Raw genomic sequence first — 21,413 nt, 5'->3', positions numbered from 1 at the left:
TGTAGGGCTATCAGGGTATTGAATTGAGAAATATCCTGAAGAGCACTCATCAAATAAAATTCTGCCGTTGGAATTACTTTGCGAATTATTCCATGACCGATGTTTGGCATTAAAGTCACCAATGACAAAACAAAATTGACTTATTGCGAGTCAATTTACGCACGTCAGTTTGGAGCAAATTAATTGCTGTCCAGAGCATTGAAAAGGCAAATAGGCAGCTATGAAAGTATATTTACCAAGCTGTGTTTCAACAGAAACATCTAAAGTTTCAAAAACTTTAGTTTCAAATGACGAAAACAGTTGATGTTTTATACGCCTATGAATGATGATTGCAACTCCCCCACATGCCCCATCAAGTCGATCATTACGATAAACAAAACAGTTAGGATCTTTTTTTAGTTTGGATCCAGGTTTTAAATAAGTTTCGGTAATAACTGCTATATGCACGTTATTAGCTGTAAGAAAATTAAACAGCTCGTCCTCTTTACCATTCAGAGAACGAGCATTCCAATTTAAAATATTTAAATTATTATTTGGATCCATTAGAAAAACGTAATCCAATAATAATTTGATTTGTTAATTTTACACCTACTTGGACTGCTTCAGTCATAGTGGTGGTTTTGAACATTGCATCAATCATTAGATTCAATTGTTCAGTTAGAAAATTAAAATCAGAGGCAGACACATCATCTGATGATTTCCCATTGGAATTTTCGGTAGACGAAGAAGCGGGGTAGGAGTTACCTGTGGCGGTAGGGTTTTTTCCATTTGATTTGAAACAAGTAGAATGGGTACTCATGGAACGAATAGGGGAAGAGTTCAAATTACCTGCTACGATATCGGCAAAGGATTTACCGTGGGTAGATACATTCGAAATTGAAAGATTCGAACGGCTACCCGATGGATTAAAATTTGTTTGTGAATGAGCATGATTATGATCTTCCTGGTGGGTATGATTCCTAATCAAGCGATCGTTAACTGAAAAATGAGCATTGTTCGATACTCTACCAGGCAAATTCCGGAAACGACCGTTATCGTAACGGATATTATCCTTCATCTGCCTGACACGAGCCTCAACGACTCTTTTGCGTGAAGGGCATTCCCAAAAGTTAGCTTTGTGAGGGCCCTTGCAATTGGCGCATTCAAACTTTCTGGTATCTTCTTTCACAGGACAGTCATCCTTAGCGTAAGAAGAACCTCCGCAAATCATGCATTTAGCATCCATGCGGCAATTTTTTGTACCATGACCCCACTTTTGGCACCGACGGCACTGAGTGGGGTTCTGGTAATTTCCTCCAGGTTTCTGGAAATGTTCCCACGTCACACGGACATCGAACATAAGTTTAGCTTTTTCTAAAGCTTTGATATTATTTAGTTCTTTTTTGTTAAAGTGAACTAAATAATATTCTTGAGAAAGCCCTTTCCGAACAATGCCAGATTGGATTCTCTTTTTCATAATGATTACTTGGACTGGGGAAAATCCAAGTAAATCATTTATTCCATTTTTGATCTCTTCAGGTGACTTATAGTCACTTGAGAGACCTTTCAAGACAACTTTGAACAAACGTTCAGTTTTGTCGTCATAAGTAAAAAAATTGTGCTTCTTCTCTTCAAGATGTCTGAGAAGAAGTTCACGATCTTTAATAGTTTCCGGCAAAACGCGACAGTCTCCTTTTTTTGCGATTTGGAAGGAAACCTTGATTCCCCTAATGGAGTTTAAGATCTCCTGCCTTAATCCTTCAAATTCGGAACAACTGACCACGATAGGCGGCACTCTTTGCTTCCTTACTTGAATCAAAGAGCCTGCGCTAGAGGCTGCTTCGATTTGGTGTTCGGAAAATTTGTCTAGGGCATCGAACTGATTGCACATTTCGATACAATTATTCATTTCACCCTTGGAAGAAACTTCGCATTCCGGGGAAGCGTCCTTTCTTCCATTCTTGCCACGTGTAGTGACAGTTTTAAAACCCACTTTTTTGGAAGGAAGTAGTGAATTCAGAGATTCACCCTTCCTTTTGTTAGTTGTTGATACCATGTTTAGTTAATAAGCGAGAAAGACGTGACCTTCGAGAGGTTTTTTTCCCTAGACGGTGTCCAAGAAGGATTACCACCGCTAGCTTTCGCCAACGGGTCCAACGAAAAATCGAAGGCACGGGTCCAAACAAGGATCGTAAAGGGATCAATAGTAGAAAAAATAGTACTGATAAGTATTGTTTAAGTAGCACTGAAAAGTACCGTTTTGAATTTTAGCACTGAAAAGTACTGTTTTATTGCTTTAGGTAGTTTTTAAGAAAACTTCCAAGAGCAGAGAGAATTCGTGTACGCACAGCACGAAGGTACGATGCGCACTCGATGGAATTCGAAGTAATGCCATTCTAGGAACTGGAACTCGATGTTATTGTCTTCAGATTCATGGTGTTCGGGGCAATGGAATTCAAAGAAGTATAATTTAAAAATGATTTAACTTCCAGTTGTTGTTACCGGAAAATGTTTTTTTTTCCTGTGATCGTGTTGGTTACCTGCTAATCTATATTCCATAATAGGGTTTACATCCTACACAAACTGATTATTTATCTGTAAACTTTAATTTTTTTTTTCGATCGCAAACTGTGCCTGTGATGTTAAGGCTCACCCGCTGCTGTAATCAGTGAAGACAAACGAAATTGAATCATAAACAAGCTTGTTATAGGTAATAAAGACAAATATTTAAGTTAATTAAGCGCTACAATTTTAAAATTCCATTAACCCGTATAGGCCTGAGTGAAAGCAAAAATTCTAAAACCCTCGCCGCTCAGCGAAAACACTTAACGGATTCAAATGATTTTTGGTTAGTACACTGGCCCACATATCTAGTTTCTAAAAGTGGCCAGAATAATTCGAAAATATGCTTGTGGCAGGAGTTATTCCGGTAAGTTACTGGGTCAGGTCGGGTAAAAAGGGCTATTTTTGGGACATGCCAAGTTATCTATTTTTATTTGCAATGATAATAATTTTAATTTGCATAAATCATTAAGATCTGATATTTAACATGATAAATGAAGAGTTTTGCACCATTTAGAATGTAGTGGATATGGCCACTTGGCCTTAATACCCTGAAGAACCGGCTATGGTTTTGATGGATACTAAACCGTTTCAATTCTCGAAAACTAAAGATCAAAAATAATCCCGACTAGATGGAAGAAACAAGGTTATTACAGAATGTGTTCCCCTGATATGATTTTTTTTATATCACCAGTTGTTATAAAACATGTACCGTTAGTAGTTAAAATAACAAAAACTCTAACAAAATTGGCAACAAATTAAACTAATATATAACAAACCCTGTAATAATTATATCAAAATTTTGACAGAATGTGTTGCAAGGATGTTACAAAATAACAAAAAATTGGAAACTATGTTTCTGTTTATGACATCGGATGTTATTTGCAACAAACTTATAAAAGCGATGTCAAAAATATAACAAATGTTGTTATAAATGTGTTACTAAAAATACAACAAGTTGAGAGCTACAAAATTATATCAACTTCTGTTGTTTTTAACTGCTGCTGATAGAAATGTGTTATAATCTTGTTATGTGGTTCTGGTCGGGATAGTTCACTAAAATACATTCCAATAAGCTTGGTAAGGATGTTCAGTTACAAATTGGCCACTTTATCGTATATAGGAGACGAGCCGGAGATCCGAAAATCATCATATGTAGGGTTGATCATGTGTGGAAACATGGTTATCCAAATCAATCGTTTCCCAAAAGGTTTACGTTGATACGTTTTTCTTAAAATTCCATGATATACTGGCCACGTTTTAGCCGATTCCGAAAAGTATTTGTGACTTGAAATTTGCCTACCTACAGGGGCACAGGAGCACCGCACCTTTGTCACCAGACCTGACCCAGCGACCCACCGGAATAATTCTGACCAGAGGAACATTCCCGAGATTCTTTGGTCACTTTTAGAAACTAAATATGTGTGCGAGTATACTGACAAAAAATACTTGAAATCCGCTTGGTATTCGCTGAGCGGTGAGAGATCTAGTATGTTTTCTTTCACTCAGGCCCATACGGGTTAAACAAAATAATAACGGAGGTTCTATACTTTGTATTATTTTTTTCCATTTTGTGTCGCTGCTTTTTCATTTTATTCCAAATCCTGCTACCCATAACTGAAAACTCAAGTCCGAATGTATTCTTTGACGTCAACTTGCGCTTCGATATACAACATTAATTGCATATTAAATCATCTGAATCGTGAGTTCATTGCTTCATCAAACAATTCGGAATATTATTGTATAGAAACTAATTTGGTTACATGATGAAATTGGCTCCATAATGCCTTATAGCACTTGAGCCTATGAAAAATCTGTTAATTGTGAAATACTTTTGCGACATTTAAGAGCAATGTGTCATTGAAAACATTTGAACATGCTTAACGGTACGGTATTATAATGCTTCTTGGCATTACGTCCTCACTGGAACAGAGCCTGCTTCTCAACTTAGTATTCTTATGAGCACTTCCACAGTTATTAACTGAGAGCTTTCTTTGCCAAAGTTGCCCTTATCGCATTTGTATATCGTGTGACAGGTACGATGATACTCTATGCCCAGGGAAGTCAAGGAAATTTCCATTACGAAAAGATTCTAGACCGGCCGGGATTCGAAACCAGACATCTTCAGCATGGCTTTGCTTTGTAGCCGCGGACTCTAACCACTCGGCTAAGGAAGGCCTTTAAATGAAATCTTTCAGTTAATAACATTGGAATTGGAAGTGCTCTGCTCATAAGCTGCGAAGAAGGCCCTGTTTCAGTTGGGACGTTACACCAGACAGTAAAGGAGGGAGATCCATACTTTAAATCGCCTTGTCATTCTGTGTCTGAATTCGGTTAAACATGATGAAACAAAAACATTTATCTTTATCCTCGAAGTGAAAATTTCACCAGTAACCATTTCCCGGCTGGTCAGCTTGCGGAAATGATTCACGTCATCTAGAAAACGAAAGTGAAATTGTTTCTTCCACCCTTACAAAAATATCCACCGCACACACCGAAAGATTGTTGAATCATCCCCCGGCTTTTGCGCTTTGTTTGCCATCACGGCAATTTATGCATCAGTCCGAAAATATTCGATCTCGAGCAAACTTGAGCATCGTTCGCAGGACCAATAAATTTTTACCACCAAGCAGCTGATCACTTCGCGATTGGGCGGCGATGGTGAATCACTTCGAACCTGACTCAGGATGGGCTTAATTCCGACTCCGACAGTTTGGGCCTTCGAACAAGTGTAAACAAATAATCTTCTGGCGTAAAAATGTGATGTTGTGTCCTACTGCTACGCTGCTACTTCGTCTCCATTCCTGCCAGGCTATTTTAAGTCGTTACTTATCTCAACATGTTGATCATCACACCGAGTGATCCAAATTTAGCTTGGGTCTTCTCACAGTGGCGCACCTTCATACAAAAAGCGGAAAAAAACTCTAAAATTTTACCAAACGGATTCGAAGAGAACATCATCCTGTTCAACATTCTTGCAACATGCCCTGTCCATCGTAACCCTCCAGCTTTGGCCACCTTCTTGATACTGGGTTCGTCGTAGAGTAGGGCGTGCTCATGGTTCATTCTTCGTCGCCACACACCGTTCTCCTGCACGCCGCCGAAGATCGTCCTGAGCACCCGGCGTTCGAAAACCCCAAGAGCTTGCAAGTCCTCCTCGAGCATAGTCTACGTCTCATGTCTGTAGAGGACTATCGGTCTTATGCGCGTTTTGTACATGGTACATTTGGTACGGGTGTGAATTTTCCTCTGGAGCCCATAGCAGGCACTACTTCCACTGATGATGCACCTTCGTATTTCTCGACTTGATTGTTGTTTTCGGCCATCAGCAAAGATCCGTGGTAGACGAACTCGTCGACCACCTTGAAAGAATCCCCGTCTATCGTGGCACTGCTTCCTCAGTTCCGCCTACCAGGATGTTTTTTGTTTACGGGTGAACAACCAAATGCTACCGTTTCAAATTTTCTTCAAATAATATTCATGTCGTCCGCAAAGCAAACAAATTGTCCGGATCTCGTGAACATCAATTTCTGAGGTTTTTTTCGTCCTTGCGCCACTGTGTGTCTGTTCAGCCGTACGCAGCATTAGGTTATTTTGATTGTGGCGTTGAAAACAATATCGAAAGACCAGAAGACGAACTGAACTGAAGCACGCTGCCATAGCTAGAGGTAGCGGTCAATGAATCCTTTGCGGGTAGTCAAGTTATCATCTAATTGGGATGCCTTTATATTTATAGAACTGGTGACAGTGCAGCGTAGCCATTGTGGCGACAAGATGACACTGTGAAGATTCGCACAATGAAACACACCTCCGACCGGCGCGTGATGAATGGTCTCTAGAAGATCAACGAGTCGCCCGAGAATAGATTGTGTGAGATCACTTGGGACTTGTTGCTATGTGTTTATGAGATACTTGCAAAATTAATTCATTGATAAAATTGGTTTTCGGTAGCTATTTGGTTTCCCACATTCTAATTACCAGTTGATGCAGACACATCGGCAGTAGGGCAGTTTTGATGAGTTTTAGTCCGGTTATTATCTTTTCTAACATCCTTGTTGCTCTTAAGCTGTTGAATAATACCCCAAACATCCCTCAAAGTAGGATACGGATGACTATATTTTACAAATTTCTGGATCATCATTGTTTGACAGGCAGTGGAACTGACTGGGTATAACTGATGGTTTTGCTCCCAAAGGGTATTTTTGCTCTAAATATTCAATATAAACATGTTTTTCGGCGTTTCAAGAATGTTTTACGTATCTTCATCAAAATTATACCGTCATTTTATGCTGATCTGGTGTGATATTGTAAGTAATTTGAATAGGAAATAAAGAAATTTCCATTACACGTGGAACTTCATGCTATGTTTATTCGGTGGCACACTTGCCCCATACTGCTGTTGTTATTGTAGAAGCTCCAAAACTAATACAGTTTTTTCACCATGAACAGAGAAAACATATCTTTCTAATGGCGATAAAAGATTGAGAATCCGTTTACGCCTTTTAGAGATATCGGCATTTGAAAACAACCATTGTTTTCGAAGAAAATCTCTGATAAATCTGCAACCATAAGAGATAGAACAGTAGTTTCTCAGGAAAAAGTTGTGCAAACAACAGTTCTGAAAACGCCCGCAACAATGTTTTTGCGAGAAATTATCGTATAAAAAGTTATCAAGAAAAAACTGATTTTTCAGGGCCACCCTAACTTTTTTTGTTTAAAAAAATCATAACTGGCGAACCATACGAGATAAAAATTTGGGTTCTTGTTCTTGGACATAGTTGCTCCAAATTGGTTGTTCTAAAACAGTGTAGAACATTGTATAGGCCTAAATGCTTCAACAAAAAAAAATATATTCTGAACTCTGTAAACCATGCGGGCTATCCTAATGTCATATCACTGAAAAAAATCTGAAAATATGGAGAAACTCTGACGAAGACACCATATATCTTAAGATGACGGCTTAGGCGCAATCATTTTCGTCTTCCTAGATATGGCTTTGGTACCATTACACAGTGATTCCATTTGTTCTACGAAGCGGTCATAAATCATTTTAGCCAATATACGATGGCAAATATCATCAGAAATTGACAAACTAATTATTTTTGACTGTTAAAACTCCATCGAGGTTGATGTCTTATTGATATCACTTCAAACATTCTGATTAGGATGCGGAGATCATGTTGCAAATGCTCTGTTATATAAATTATTATATGTGCAATAAACCGAATTTTCAATTATCTCTCTTTTCGTGTCCAAAATTAACAATAGTATTTAATATTTTATTGGTAAGTACCATGAAATCTATGAGGTACACCGGGGCAAGTTAAAACGGGTGGGGCAAGATGAAATGCAAAGTTTTGAATATGATGCAAATAAATGTTATCAAATTTTTCTGCCATAAAAGTTTGTTCCTTCTGTTAACTTAATGTTTCTGTAATAAAATTTGTAATAATGTTTCAATTACATAATGATACCTAGCCATTTCATCTTGCCCCAGCCGTTTCAACTTGCCCGGTGTACCTTACATTGAAAGTAATATATCAGGATTATTATTGTCCAACTTGAGAAGATTCCCTGCACAGAGTTGCGTCACATGCTCATCAGCCTTCTTTTGGTATGTGGATCTAAAAGCTAATGAACACTTTTCTAAGTGCTGAAGATGTACATACCAAATAAATACTTGAAATACTCATTGATTGATAATGCCAATTTTACATCAAACCTCTATCAAAACCAAATAACGAACATGCCCCTTAATGTAATTAACCTTACGTTCCAAATACTTACAACTAAGAAATAACTAATGAATGATTTGTTAATGTTGTTGTTTTTTTATTACCACAATTTTATTGTTTTAACGCTGGATGTATAAATACTGGAATGTTGTTGAATAACTTGTTTCGATGCCCAAAATAAATACAAGAACAATTTCATGTCGTTCCTCCCACACTTTGGGAAGTCCTGTTATATATATTAGAATGGCTGTTGTACCAATACTAATTTAACGCGACTTTATTGTCTCAGCGCCCTCACTGAAACTACTTATTGAATCAATATACAATGTTGCAATTGCATTCATATCGAATTGAAGTATGAGTCGTGAAAATTTCATTATTGTGTATATTCATTCAAGATAGTCACAAATATACTGGTATGTAATAAAATCTATGAATATTTTTACCATTGCCTTTATTGGTAAAAACTAACAACTTTGAAGGCACGCTGCTAACTTATTTTCAAATATTTGCAGCTGGGACCTTCACGGGTTCATTTTCATACTCAAACATGATCATTTGGTGGCAGAAGTTTGATTTAATGTGGTTAAGAACATATTCAAAAACAAACTTCATATAAAGTGATGTAGTTACGAAGTGAGTATATTTCTATCCTTATTACTGACATCAATACTGACTTCTAGATGGCAAAAACACTCTTAGATACTTTGGAAGTGATAAATATATACCTGTACTAATGTTCTATAATCTAAACTGATTGAAAAATCATTTGATTCTCGATTGCGAAGACAATAAACAAAGTGCTAAAATCGCTTATTTCTTAACGTATTTTTAATACATGAAAAATACACTCAATCATTCATAGTCCTACTATGCATATCATACTTGAACCTCTATAATGTTTATGTTTTTATATTCTTGAAATCATAATTGATCCATGAAAAGGTAAAGGAATGACAGCCAAGACATTTTGTTTTTCGATTTATGGCCTATAGGCGGTACCACTGTGCAATGTGCACTATAGTTTTGTTTGATCCGTACAAAATAATTAGGGAAATACTTCAAATGGCCTTCGGATAGACCCCACAGAACATCCGTATAGTTCGGAACCGACCGTCCAAATGGAGTGCCCAGTACAGGTCATGAAATTTCAATGGTGTTGTGTCAAAATTTTATTGAAATCGGCTGAAAATTATGGAAAGTAAAGCCAAAAAATCTCCAAAATTTGGTTGTAGGAATAGGTTGGTCAGTAGATTGATGCAAATTTTGAAGTTTTTGCTCCCCTATGCTTAAACGGTGTCAATTATGACGAAAATCATTCTCCCAAAATTTGAAATGATTTGGGAGAAATTTGGTTGTGTACATGCCATTTGAAGCTCATATGGGAATTACTATGGAAAAGACAAACCTCTTGTGTTCAGTCCTCTAACAGCTCGTCATAATGATCTATGGAAAAATGAACACACTCATGGGATGTAAGGATAATTTGTTTTTATTGATAACAAAGTCTATATCATGCTGAGATGATCATTCAATTACTTTCAGAGCAACACTGCTTTTTGCTGTAGAACATAGTAGCCTGGATTACTTTGATCTATTCTTCCCGCCTGGAGCCTCATTGTTGCCTGCCGAGCAGTTGGTAAAGCATGCAAAATGCGAACCCACTTTATAATTATGAATAGCAATTTATCCTGACGTCCAATCAAAATGGGGTCTTCGGCAAAGTTGTAGCTGGGAAGATTTCACATGAGTAGAGTTCGTTAACATTCCCATAAAATATTGTGGCAAAGAGATAGAGGGCTGAACACAAAAGGTTGGCGTTTTCCATAGTAATCTCCATGTAAACTTAAAATGGCGTGTGCACAGTCAAATTTCTTCAAAATCATTTCAAACTTTGGGAATATGCTATTTACCATGGTAAAAATCGTTCTAGCATAGGGGAGCAAAAATTTCAAAATTTGCATCACTCTATTGGTCAGTCTTTCGACCTAAATAAAGAAATAAAAAAAAAGTTTAATTTCAACATTTACAAATCGACGTAAGTAAGATTCACACTCCGAAAAAACCATGCGATTTTACGTCTTTTGGATGCACATAAAAGAAGCGAGCCAAATGACGTGAATTTGTGTCACATTTTAAATGCGATGGTGTCTGATTCAGGAAATGTCAATCATAGCAGCATCGGTTTCATGCCCTTCATCATGTAAAATTACAGTTTTCTTACAATACATCTTTCAGAAGCCATTTTTACGTCATTTCATCACTTACATCATGTGTCATTCAGTCATAATGTGAATTACGTCCGGAGTGATTTTCATTACCTTTAAGAGTGTTGCCAACTTTTGCAACCTAACCACTGCTTTCTTCGGTCCGCTATATAGAAAGACAAAAGACTCAAACAAAACACTACTTCAGTCGATTTTACACTGGTACAAAAACGTCGTTAGCTATTGAATAAAATTGTGTAGGTTTGAAGTTTTATACTTCATAGTCTCTATACACCTTCAACATGGCTTTGCATTGTACCCGCGGACTCTAACCACTCGGCTAAGGAAGGCGACTCTCTAAACTATCACAAATTACATAAAAACATCTTTCAAAAATCTTAAAAAGCTATCACAAAACATAAGTGATGAAAAACATTGTTACCGTAAAATGTGGTGAAGTTGATCACCTTAAGACGATTCTGTGCTGTAATCCCTAGTAGGATGCATGTATTATAATGGAAATATGTTTAGTACTGGTTTAATGTTTATCGAATTATACAAACGAAATTCCTAAGCTTTTTTGTCTGTAAATCAAAATTGAAGGCTTTGATACCCAAATATTTTTTCGGAATGAATCTACTTGTAGATGTCAAATAAACATGGTTGAGCAGAAATTGATTTTTGTTTTATTACCTCAAAAATGTATGGTAATTAAATTATTACGAAAACTTTTATTATTTGCTGTAACTCAAAATTCTAAGCGATGACTTATAGTTTTTTCGACAAGAAATAGATTGTGAAAGTTCGAGTAAAAAATGAATTTCCTAAAACACTAAAAATTTATATTACTCAGAAAACCACACAAAAAAAGCTCAGGTTTTTGACTGTAAATCAAAACTGAAGGCTATGACATGTAGTTTTATCGGAAACAATTTCCTTGTAAAAGTCAAATAAACATGTTTGAGCAGAAATTTTAAGTTTTGATTACACTCATTTTTTTACCTTAAATATTACAAAAACCCTATTTTTTACTCAGAAATTCAAAGCAATTATATATATATATATATATATATATATATATATATATATATATATATATATATATATATATATATATATATATATATATATATATATATATATATATATATATATTTTTTTTTTTTTTTTTTTCGACATAAAATTAATTGTTTCAGTCAAATGAACACGTTCGAGTAAAAAAAATAATTTCCTATTGCACTCAAAATATATTTTGCACAGAAAACGTAATTCCAGAGCTTTTTTTGTTATTAAATCAAAATTAAAGGCTATGACTTGAAGTATTTTCTGCATGAATTTACTTGTAGGGGTACCGGGGACAGTATGGATACCCGGGGCAGAATTGACACCCCCTGTATCTTTGCATATGCGAATAATTTTACACTTTAGATGCAAACAATATTTCAGTTGCCTGTCGAAAGAGTAAGTTGTCCACTAAAATTTCAGAAAAATTGTTTTAAACATTCATTTCAAACCAAAAAATGGAGCATGATTTAATTGGGTTTAAAAATTATAACATTCACACCTCACCAAATAAGGTTTCAGAGGCAAATGACTACAAGTTAACCGAAAATGTAGCTCTTGACTGAATCTTCAATTATTTATGCTAAATTCAAAAATATAGTAGATTTTTTTCTGCTACTTTGAGACACTGAAAAACTTATATGAAAATTTCCTATACTGTTTTGGCAATATGGACACCGAGTGACAAAGTAGAGCTGACACTTTAAAGAAAAAGAAATGTAACTTCATACACAAAACTATCCAAAAATATTTAGCGTGCAATGCAATGATTATGATTCGGAACCACAAATTTGTTGAAAATCGTCAGTTCTGTATTAAAACTAATCTGGAGGCAATATTGAAAGCATCACTACGAAAAAAGTCGTAAATTGGTTTTAATCATGTTTTCAGTGGAACAGTGATCTATCATTATGGTTTCCTGAATGTGTACTTCATTTTTCGAGGTTTGGAAATGATCGTGGGACAATTTTCCTATAAATGTTAAGGTGTCCATACTGCCCCATGGGGGTGTCCACTTTGTCCCGCTAGCTTGATGGTGACTACCAAATATGAGCTTTTTTTAAACCCATTTTTGCAAACAAAATATTTTTTTCAAAATTTTGCAACAATGTTTAACAAATGCTTGAGACCTCTTAAAAGTATACTGCACATGAAAAAATGTATAATATTCGTGTCTTTACAGACAAAATAGAAAAATTCCTTAGGGTGTCCATACTGCCCCGTGTTCCCCTAGAAGTCAAGTAGAAAAAAAATATTGCACTCGAAATTATTTTACCCTATAAATTTTATTTATTTATTTCTATTATTATTTACATGAACAACTTATGTCCTGAATTTGTTCGTGAATAAATAAAAACTTATGGCCTTGATGTGCAGTTTTTTCGGCTAGAGTTTACTTGTAGAAATTAAGTGAGTATGTTTGAGCAGAAATTGAAATTTTTGTTTACACTCAAAATTAATTTTTCTTCAAATATCACGAAAACCCTATTTTTGAACCCGTTTGCCTGTAACTCAAAATTCAAAGCGATGACATATAGTTTTTTTTTTGACATGAAATTGATTTTGAAAGTCAAGTGAACATGTTTGAGTCAGAGTCTATGAATGGAGAGTTGCGCGAAGAGGCTTCTTTGAATGGTTGTTCTTTTTCGTCTTCGAAAATAGCCCCTATCTGTTTTGCTGGTCTGCTCGATAGGTAGACGGTTTGACAGTTCGATAGGTAGATTTGGTTTCACTCTTCGCGCAACTCTCCATTCATAGACTCTGGTTTGAGTGTACAAACTCATTTCCGGAAACACTCAAAATTTATTTTACCCAGAGAAGCACACAAAAAAGTATTTGCTAAACTTTTTTTTTTGTAAAACGAAATTGAAGGCTATGACTGGTATTTTTTTCAGAATGAATTCATTTGCAGAGATCAAGTAGGTATTGTAAAGTAGAAAAGTATATTTTTGACTACACTCACAATTATTTCTACCTACAAAATTACATAAATATTTCCCAAGTTTGTTCGTCTGTAAACAAAAATTCAAGGCTATTACATATAGTTTTTTCGGCATATATTTTCTTGTAAAGTCAAGTGAACATGTCTGAACAGAAACAGTTTATTGTATTACACTCAAAAATTTATTTTAACTAAAATATTTCGAAAAACCCTATTTTTTGGATCCATTTGCCTGTAACTCAAAATTCAATGCGATGACATATGGTTTTTTCAACATAAAATGGATTGTTAAAGTCAAGTAAGCATGTTCGAGTACAAAAGTATGTTTCCAATAACACTCAAAATATTTATTTTGATTTACAAACACAAATCAATCATGTAAAAAATCAACAAAACTGTTATCTTGATCTCTTGCTGACAAACGTCTCTGATGACTTTTGTGTTAATGAGGCATTGACTCCACTTTGGAAAAATGAAGTGTTTCATACGGCAATAGAATTTTCTCAGTGTATTTCTAATACAGATTTCTATATTGACAATGAATTTGAGGAAATATTCGACTTTAATTCAGCTAACTATGACAACATTAGAAATAAATTAAATAACATTAACTGGCAATCGACTTTGAGAAGCAAAGATGATGTAAATAATTCAATAGAAGTTTTCTACAACTGTTTGTTCAAAATAATATTAGAAGAAGTACCAATCATTAAAAAAAGGTGTAATGGTTTTTCAAAACAGCCTGTTTGGTTCAATAAAGAAATAATATATTTGAAGAATCGTAAACAGAAACTACATAAAATTTACAAAAAGCATAAAAGTCAAGAGCATTTACAAGTATATTTGAATATGAGCGTACAACTCAACTCAGCAATGCGATTGGCATATGAAAGCTACAACTCCAAAACTGAGCAAGAAATCAAAAACTGTCCAAAGAATTTCTTCAACTATGTTAAATCTAAACTAAAATCCAATAACTTTCCTTCTACAATGTATTTTAATGAAAAGGCTGGCCATACCTCACAAGATATATGCAACTTATATTCAAAATTTTTTCAAGAAGTATACACAACATACTCTGAAGCTGATCGTGATTATGAATATTTCGATTTCCATTCTGAATTTCCTAACGATGTTGGTATCAGTCATATAAATGTGCATGAAATATTGAATGGTTTGAAAAACTTGGATGCAACCAAAGGAAATGGACCGGATGGAGTTCCACCAATCTTCATGAAGACTTTAGCAATTGAATTAACTACTCCCTTATTTTGGCTCTTTAATATGTCACTGGAGTCTGGAGTCTTTCCAAAGATGTGGAAAAGCTCATACCTTGTTCCCATTTTCAAATCTGGCAAAAAATCTGATATTATTAACTATCGTGGCATTGCCCTTATTTCGTGCATTCCGAAGCTCTTTGAGGCTATCATAAATGAAAAAGTATTCATCCAAATCAAAAACAGAATAACTACAGCGCAGCACGGCTTTTTTAAAGGGCATTCGACAGCCACTAATTTGCTCGAATTTGTAAACTATTCATTGAGTGCTATGGAAAATGGAAATCATGTAGAAGCTTTATACACTGATTTTAGTAAAGCATTTGACCGTGTTGATATACCCATGCTTATATTTAAACTACAAAAAATTGGTATTGAAGCCAAATTGCTGAAATGGATTGAATCGCGAGCTAAAAGTGAAATTCAAAGGAAAAAAGTCAACTCCAATACATGCCACTTCAGGGGTTCCACAAGGCTCTCATTTAGGTCCGCTTTTGGTTATACTGTTTGTGAACGATTTGTCGTTTATTCTTGACAAAATAAAAGTATTAATCTATGCTGACGATATGAAACTTTATTTGGAAATAAAAACTGCACAGGACATACATACTTTTAAACACGAAGTACAAATCTTCCACACGAGGTGTCAGAAAAGCCTACTACAACTAAATGTAAAAAAATGTAACCTGATATCTTTTAACAGGAAAAGAGACATTCCCAATGTAACAATAACTTTAGGCAATCAAAATGTTGAAAAATGTAATAGAATCAGAGACTTAGGCATAATTTTAGACTCAAAACTTACTTTCATTGATCACTATAACACTATGATAAATAAAGCTAATAATATGTTAGGCTTCATTAAACGCTTCGCATATAACTTCAATGATCCATACACAATAAAAACATTGTTCATTGCCTATGTTAGATCAATACTTGAATATTGCAGCATAATTTGGTCACCTTTTTCAACAGTACATGATGAAAGGATAGAGTCGGTGCAAAAACAATTTTTATTATATGCTCTTCGCAAATTAGGTTGGACAAAATTTCCATTACCATCTTACAAAGCTAGATGTATGTTGATTATTATTCAAACACTAAGAGAGCGTCGTGAATATGCCATGATTTCATTTATAAACGATATTGTATCCCATAAAGTTGATTCACCAGAATTATTATCTACATTAAACTTTTATGTACCATCCAGACGTTTACGCCATCGAGAACTATTTGCAATCAACTATCACCGTACTAATTATGCAAAATTTGGGCCAATGAACCAAATGATGACTATTTATAATAAACAATACAATTCAATCGACTTAACTTGGTCCAAAGCGTATCTAAAACAATACTTCCGCACATTATCTTAAGAAAAAAATTAGGTAATTGAATGTAGAAGTGTAACTAGCGCATAAGAAACTCTCTGTAACGGTCTACAAACATAATTGACGACAATAAATAAATAAATAAATAAAAAGCTCAGGAAATACGTTTTTGTATGGTTTTGTGGGTGAAATAAAGTTTTTTTTTGTTATAGGAAATCCATTTTTTTGCTCAAACATGTTCACTTGACTTTCACAATCAATTTCATGTTGAAAAAACTTCATGCCACCGCAATGAATTTTGATTAACTGTCAACGCCTTGAATTTTGTTGTATTGTTGAATTTGTGAAAAAAAAATTGTTTCTCCCAAAAATTAAGAAATGTCGTTTGCTTAATAACTTTGGGTAGACGCATCTATTTCAAAAACCCCAAAAATGAACATCATATGCATGGTCAAATTTGCACTTCCGATTCTGTGAGGGGGGTTGGGTGCGATGTGATGGATTTTACTTAATCTAAATAAAATTCATCACATTGGGTTGAGTGTACAGTAGTGTGGGACAAAATTTAGATTCTCGCTCCAGTCCACTTTTTGTATCGCATTTAGGTCCCATAACAACTGTGCAAAATTTCAGCTCGATCAGAGAAACTATATTTTAGCGCCAGCCGTTCAAAGTTTGTATGGGATTTACTATGGGAAAACTTACTTTTGCCAAGAAAAATCGCCAGAGGTCGCCCATTCATCTCTATAAAAATGCTGTACACAGATCTCGATAGGTATTTTTACGATGAAGAATATTGCCGAAGACCGCGAAACAATCAGACACTTGTGAAAAAAGTTATTCAATGAAAACCTATTGGCAACGCGACGTTGATTAACACGTAAAAGAATAACAATAATATGTTCCTTGACATGATTTAAAGTGTAAATACTAACATGTTATCGTATTGCCAATAAATTACAATTACAATTACAATAACAAAATCGGGCAAAATTTCAGAATAGTCTATGCTTAATAACTTTTTTCACAAGTATCGAATTGCTTTGCAGTCTTCGGCAATGTTGTACATCGTAGAAATACCTATCGAGATCTGTGTACAGAATTTTTATAGGGATGAATGGGCGACCTCTGGCGATTTTTCTTTGCAAAAGTAAGTTTTCCCATAGTAAATCCCATACAAACTTCGAACGGCTGGCGCTAAAATATAGTTTCTCCGATCGAGCTGAAATTTTGCACAGTTGTTTTGGGACCTAAATGCAATCCAAAAAGTGGACTAGAGCGTGAATCTAAATTTTTCATATAACCGTGTCCCAGGCTAGTGTACAGGTGTTTATCAGCTAAGCAAACACATGCGAGAGTGTAGAATGTTAATATAAAACTTGTCAGATCTTTTGTCGTTGGAATCAAGAACATTTGAGGCTTTATATTCATTAATTATAATATGATGAGATGGTAGCATGTTTGAAACGCTTACAGAAAACCTGTTCTACAGTCTCAAATCTCTAAACGGAAAGCATTTTCACTAATTTTGAACGTTGTTTGTCGTAACTATTGTCGAATGGCACGTTGTAACATTTTCTGGACAAATGATTTTTTTTCTGTGAATATAAAATAATCTTGAATCATGTTCAGAGGAATAGGTCAATTGAACTCATAAACAGCATAAAAGCACAAGCGCTCCGACCAAAGCTTCTAAACGAAAAATTAAAACGATCTCAACAAATTGCCTGCATCGAGGCGCATACACCACAATTCTCTCGCGCACGCAATCAGTGAGAGACTCACGCACGCTCCCAACAGTTATTGCACACCAACCACGCATCAAAACAGACTCTTTCTTTCCCGCATACAATGTATTCATACACTTACTGATGTTGGCTGCTGAAGTGGGTGGGCGACGGTGGAGAAGCAGCACCGGCAATTTCATAACAATAATTCGATTATTGGCCTCTTGAGAGAATAAGCTGTAAACGGCTTAAGCGACGCTAATTGGTCTTGTGGGCCCCCTCTCCGTATGACTGTTTCAAGTGCATTTGAAATGCAACAAGACACTTGATAAATGAGGATGATTTCGATCAATATTTCGACTTTGATTTTGATTCTGTTTTGCGGGATAGGTGAAATTATTACTTTGAGATTTTCCAAAGTATCCAGCGAGAGTGACTAAATGATTGCGGCCAGATTGCGTTTGTTAGTGGTGTTGGTGAAGTGATCCGCCGGAGAGTGATCTGTAACAAAAGTCGCGATCAACCTGCACGGCAGGCAGCCCTCGGCGGGAATTAGTGTTGGTGAAGAAACGATCAACAAGTGGTTTGTTTGAGCGTGGTGTTGTTTTGAGCCGGTTCCATTTCGGGAGAGAGCGGTACAGAGTAAACAAAACGCTTTCGGCCGTTCGGGGCGTCGTCGAAGTCTTGGCCGAAGAGAGAGAGAGAGAATCCCGTGATAGCCATGTATGGACGATCGAGCATAAATTCCGTCGCTGGCGGTAGCGGCGATTGCGGAGGAGATGATGGAGTCCCTGACATGGGCGGCAGAGCCCAAAGCCTCGTCAGCAGCTCCAGCAATACCAGCAGTAGTGTTGGTGGTGGTGGTGGCTGCGATTCTTCGACGTCGTCTACGTCCTCGTTAGTTGAATCCGGACCGCGTTCAAGTCGAGACGTTCGTCGCAGTATCTCCTCTTCTAATCAGAAAACCGGCAACGGTAGCAGTTGCAATTCTTCGGTGGACAGTCGAATCTTGGGCCCTCGAATTGTTGGTAGCCCGTCGTCGGAGTTGTATGATCAAAATATTTTGAAGAACCGGGCCAGTGTCCTCAGTCAACTGAGCAGCGTTTTCGGCCAGAGGATCAACAGCAGCAGCAACTTGGTGCAACAGCGGCAGGTGAAGAAGAAATTCGAAGAAACCGAAATTGGCCCGCAAGTGTGAGACTTTCGGGCTCGAGTGGCTTTTGGCAATTGCCGGAGAAGATCTGTGGCTGGGCATTCGCAAGTTTTTATGATCGCTTCAGTTTTATTTTGTGCGCTCTGTTACCGTGTGATTCGTGCGTTAGCATACAATTCGGCTGGCTTGATGCGGATTTTGCTTACTAATGCGACGGAACTAACTCCTGCTTTTTGGATTGGAACCTCTAACACTTACTGACTGGTGCCGAGTGGTATGCACGATCATCCAAGATGGCCCTGAGTTGGGTGACCGGTGAATGAGAATGATGTATCAACTTGGGGTGCTGTTTAGTCAGCAGGCCGTGGTGTCGTGTCATCGCCTGCTGAATCAACAAGTGCGATGCGGATCAGCAGGTGATCGTGCGAATTGTGAATCACGATGGCTGGTAGTTCTTGGTAGTTTTTTTATGAGCAGGGGGTATCAACTTGTCCACAGGTCGGTTAATGATGGCATTGATTCGCGATGAGCTGGAGGACATTACAGGCGATTGCCATTTTCCAGGAATCGTTGAAATTTGGGGTCTCAGTCAGATCTTGCAAGGTCCAAAATGTGTAAAGAGCATAGGAAATGAATTAGTAGGGTAACATATATAATTTGGACATGCATATGATTTTGACAGGCTAGTCGTTCTATGTTTATTTCCAACGATATGGTGCAGAATATATGTACAAAAAAAATTGTATTGCATTATGCAGATACCATGCTACATGAATGATCATTTTCATAAAAAATACAAATTGGCTTCAAAAATATCAAAATTGTATAATGTACCGGAATTGTATCGACAGAACTACTGTGAAACCTACGACTGCAAGAGAATGTACAATTCAAGAACAAATATTAAATGCAATGCGCTCAAAATTGGCATGCATATAAGTTCAAAAGTGATAATGTGATGGACTATAACTAAAACTAAAGCTAAGTCCATCTACGAACTTAACATTGGTATATAACAGATAGTTGTCCAAAATACATGACTAACCCTACATCAAGCCAGCGGCTGTAAGATTTCAATACAATTGAAATAAGAATGCATAAAAATGTATCTCAATTGTGTTCACGTAACCATTGTAAATGGCCATACAAAATCCTTGGAGTTATCTATGAAAGGAAGTCTGGAATAATTTCTGCATGAATCCTTTAAAAAATTTGAAAGAATTCTAGGGGAATTGGATTGTTTAATAATAATAAAAAAACTGTTTTCTGTATCTTAATCGAAAGAGCACTTTTTTCTTAATACAGTTAACACTCCCTTACTCGATATTCGGTATCTCGATATCGAGTTAGAGAACCATATTAAACGTTGGTTTTCATGGCTACCTCGATGGTCCCTTGAATCGCATGTGCACTGGTTTTGTGTTCTGTAACTCGATACCTCCCTAACTCGATGGTACCTTCAATATCGAGTTAGGGAGAGTTGACTGTATATCACAATTTTATTGCGCTTCAATACCCTAATTTTGATATTATAAATGATTGAAAAATATTACAATCCATAGACTCAATGACATTTCAATTTACACAATGACAGCACTCTTCGAAACAAAATTTTCCGAGGGGTGATTCAAAAGTGATTTCCATACTAATTTCGAACGAGTTTTAAAAATAGTTTCAGGGCACGGAAAAATTTGAAATTTTGAATTCTGGTTCAAATTTTAACGTAGATTAAGTAAAAACTGGATACCCCTAAACAAGCCAATTACTCACAAATTATTTATTTAATTACTGGAGGAATTCAAGCAATTACTGAAGAAAATCCAAAACGGATTTTTTATATATCTTTGGAGGACTTAATAAAGACATTACTTAAAAATAGCTGAAGAAATTCATGACGATTATCTCTTGAAAAACATTAAACTGGGGTTACTCTTCGGGTAATTTTTGGACAAAAACTTGACAAAAACTTTAACAATTTCTTAAAAGAACCCCTGGAAAAATTTCTCACGAAGTTCTTCGAAGTATCCTCTGGGGGCAGGCAGTTATTAGGGGAAGAATCTCTATTTATATCTATTGCTTTGGAAAAAATCCTGGTAGTAGCCCTGGAATCAATGTTGAAGGATTTTTAAAAGTGTTCATAGTATAATTACGGAATGCCTAAGGGATTTTTTGGAGACTTCCTGATGCACTCTTATCTGGCCAAATTCTAAGAAAAACTAATGTAAGAAATCCTGGAGCAACCCACGAAAGATTAGGTAGCCATAGGAAAAGAAGTACCTAATTCTTGCAGGAAATCTTGGAGACATTCATGTAGGATTTCAGGATGAATCATTCTCGTCCCTAGAAGAATTTTTAGTGAAACCTCTGGGAAATCCATTGACGATTTTCTGTACCGGACCAGTGGATTGCAACAGAGTTGAAACAGATTTTGTTGCTCA

At 36.1% G+C, this 21,413-nt stretch overlaps 1 protein-coding gene across 7 annotated transcripts in view; it reads left to right on the top strand.

Moving 5' to 3' along the window:
- Positions 1-21,413, top strand: part of LOC5572167 (filamin-A) — a 391,843-nt gene that overhangs the window by 36,777 nt on the left and 333,653 nt on the right. For 4 of the 7 annotated variants that reach the window (XM_021857517.1, XM_021857516.1, XM_021857522.1 and 1 more), the window contains exon 2: positions 18,213-18,975. The exons of 1 other annotated variant lie outside the window; for it this stretch is intronic. In XM_021857517.1, coding sequence (XP_021713209.1) covers positions 18,544-18,975 — 432 coding nt within the window. In that variant the 5' untranslated portion in view covers positions 18,213-18,543. Of the gene's footprint in view, positions 1-18,212; positions 18,976-21,413 lie in introns of those variants that run through there. 2 more of the 7 variants (XM_021857523.1, XM_021857519.1) reach the window with 2 other exon arrangements.

The sequence above is a fragment of the Aedes aegypti genome, chromosome 1 (genome assembly GCF_002204515.2).
Source record: "Aedes aegypti strain LVP_AGWG chromosome 1, AaegL5.0 Primary Assembly, whole genome shotgun sequence".
NCBI classification, from domain to species: Eukaryota; Metazoa; Arthropoda; class Insecta; order Diptera; family Culicidae; genus Aedes; species Aedes aegypti.
Note: the sequence above shows the minus strand (reverse complement) of the source record. Positions and strands in the feature narration are given on the sequence as shown.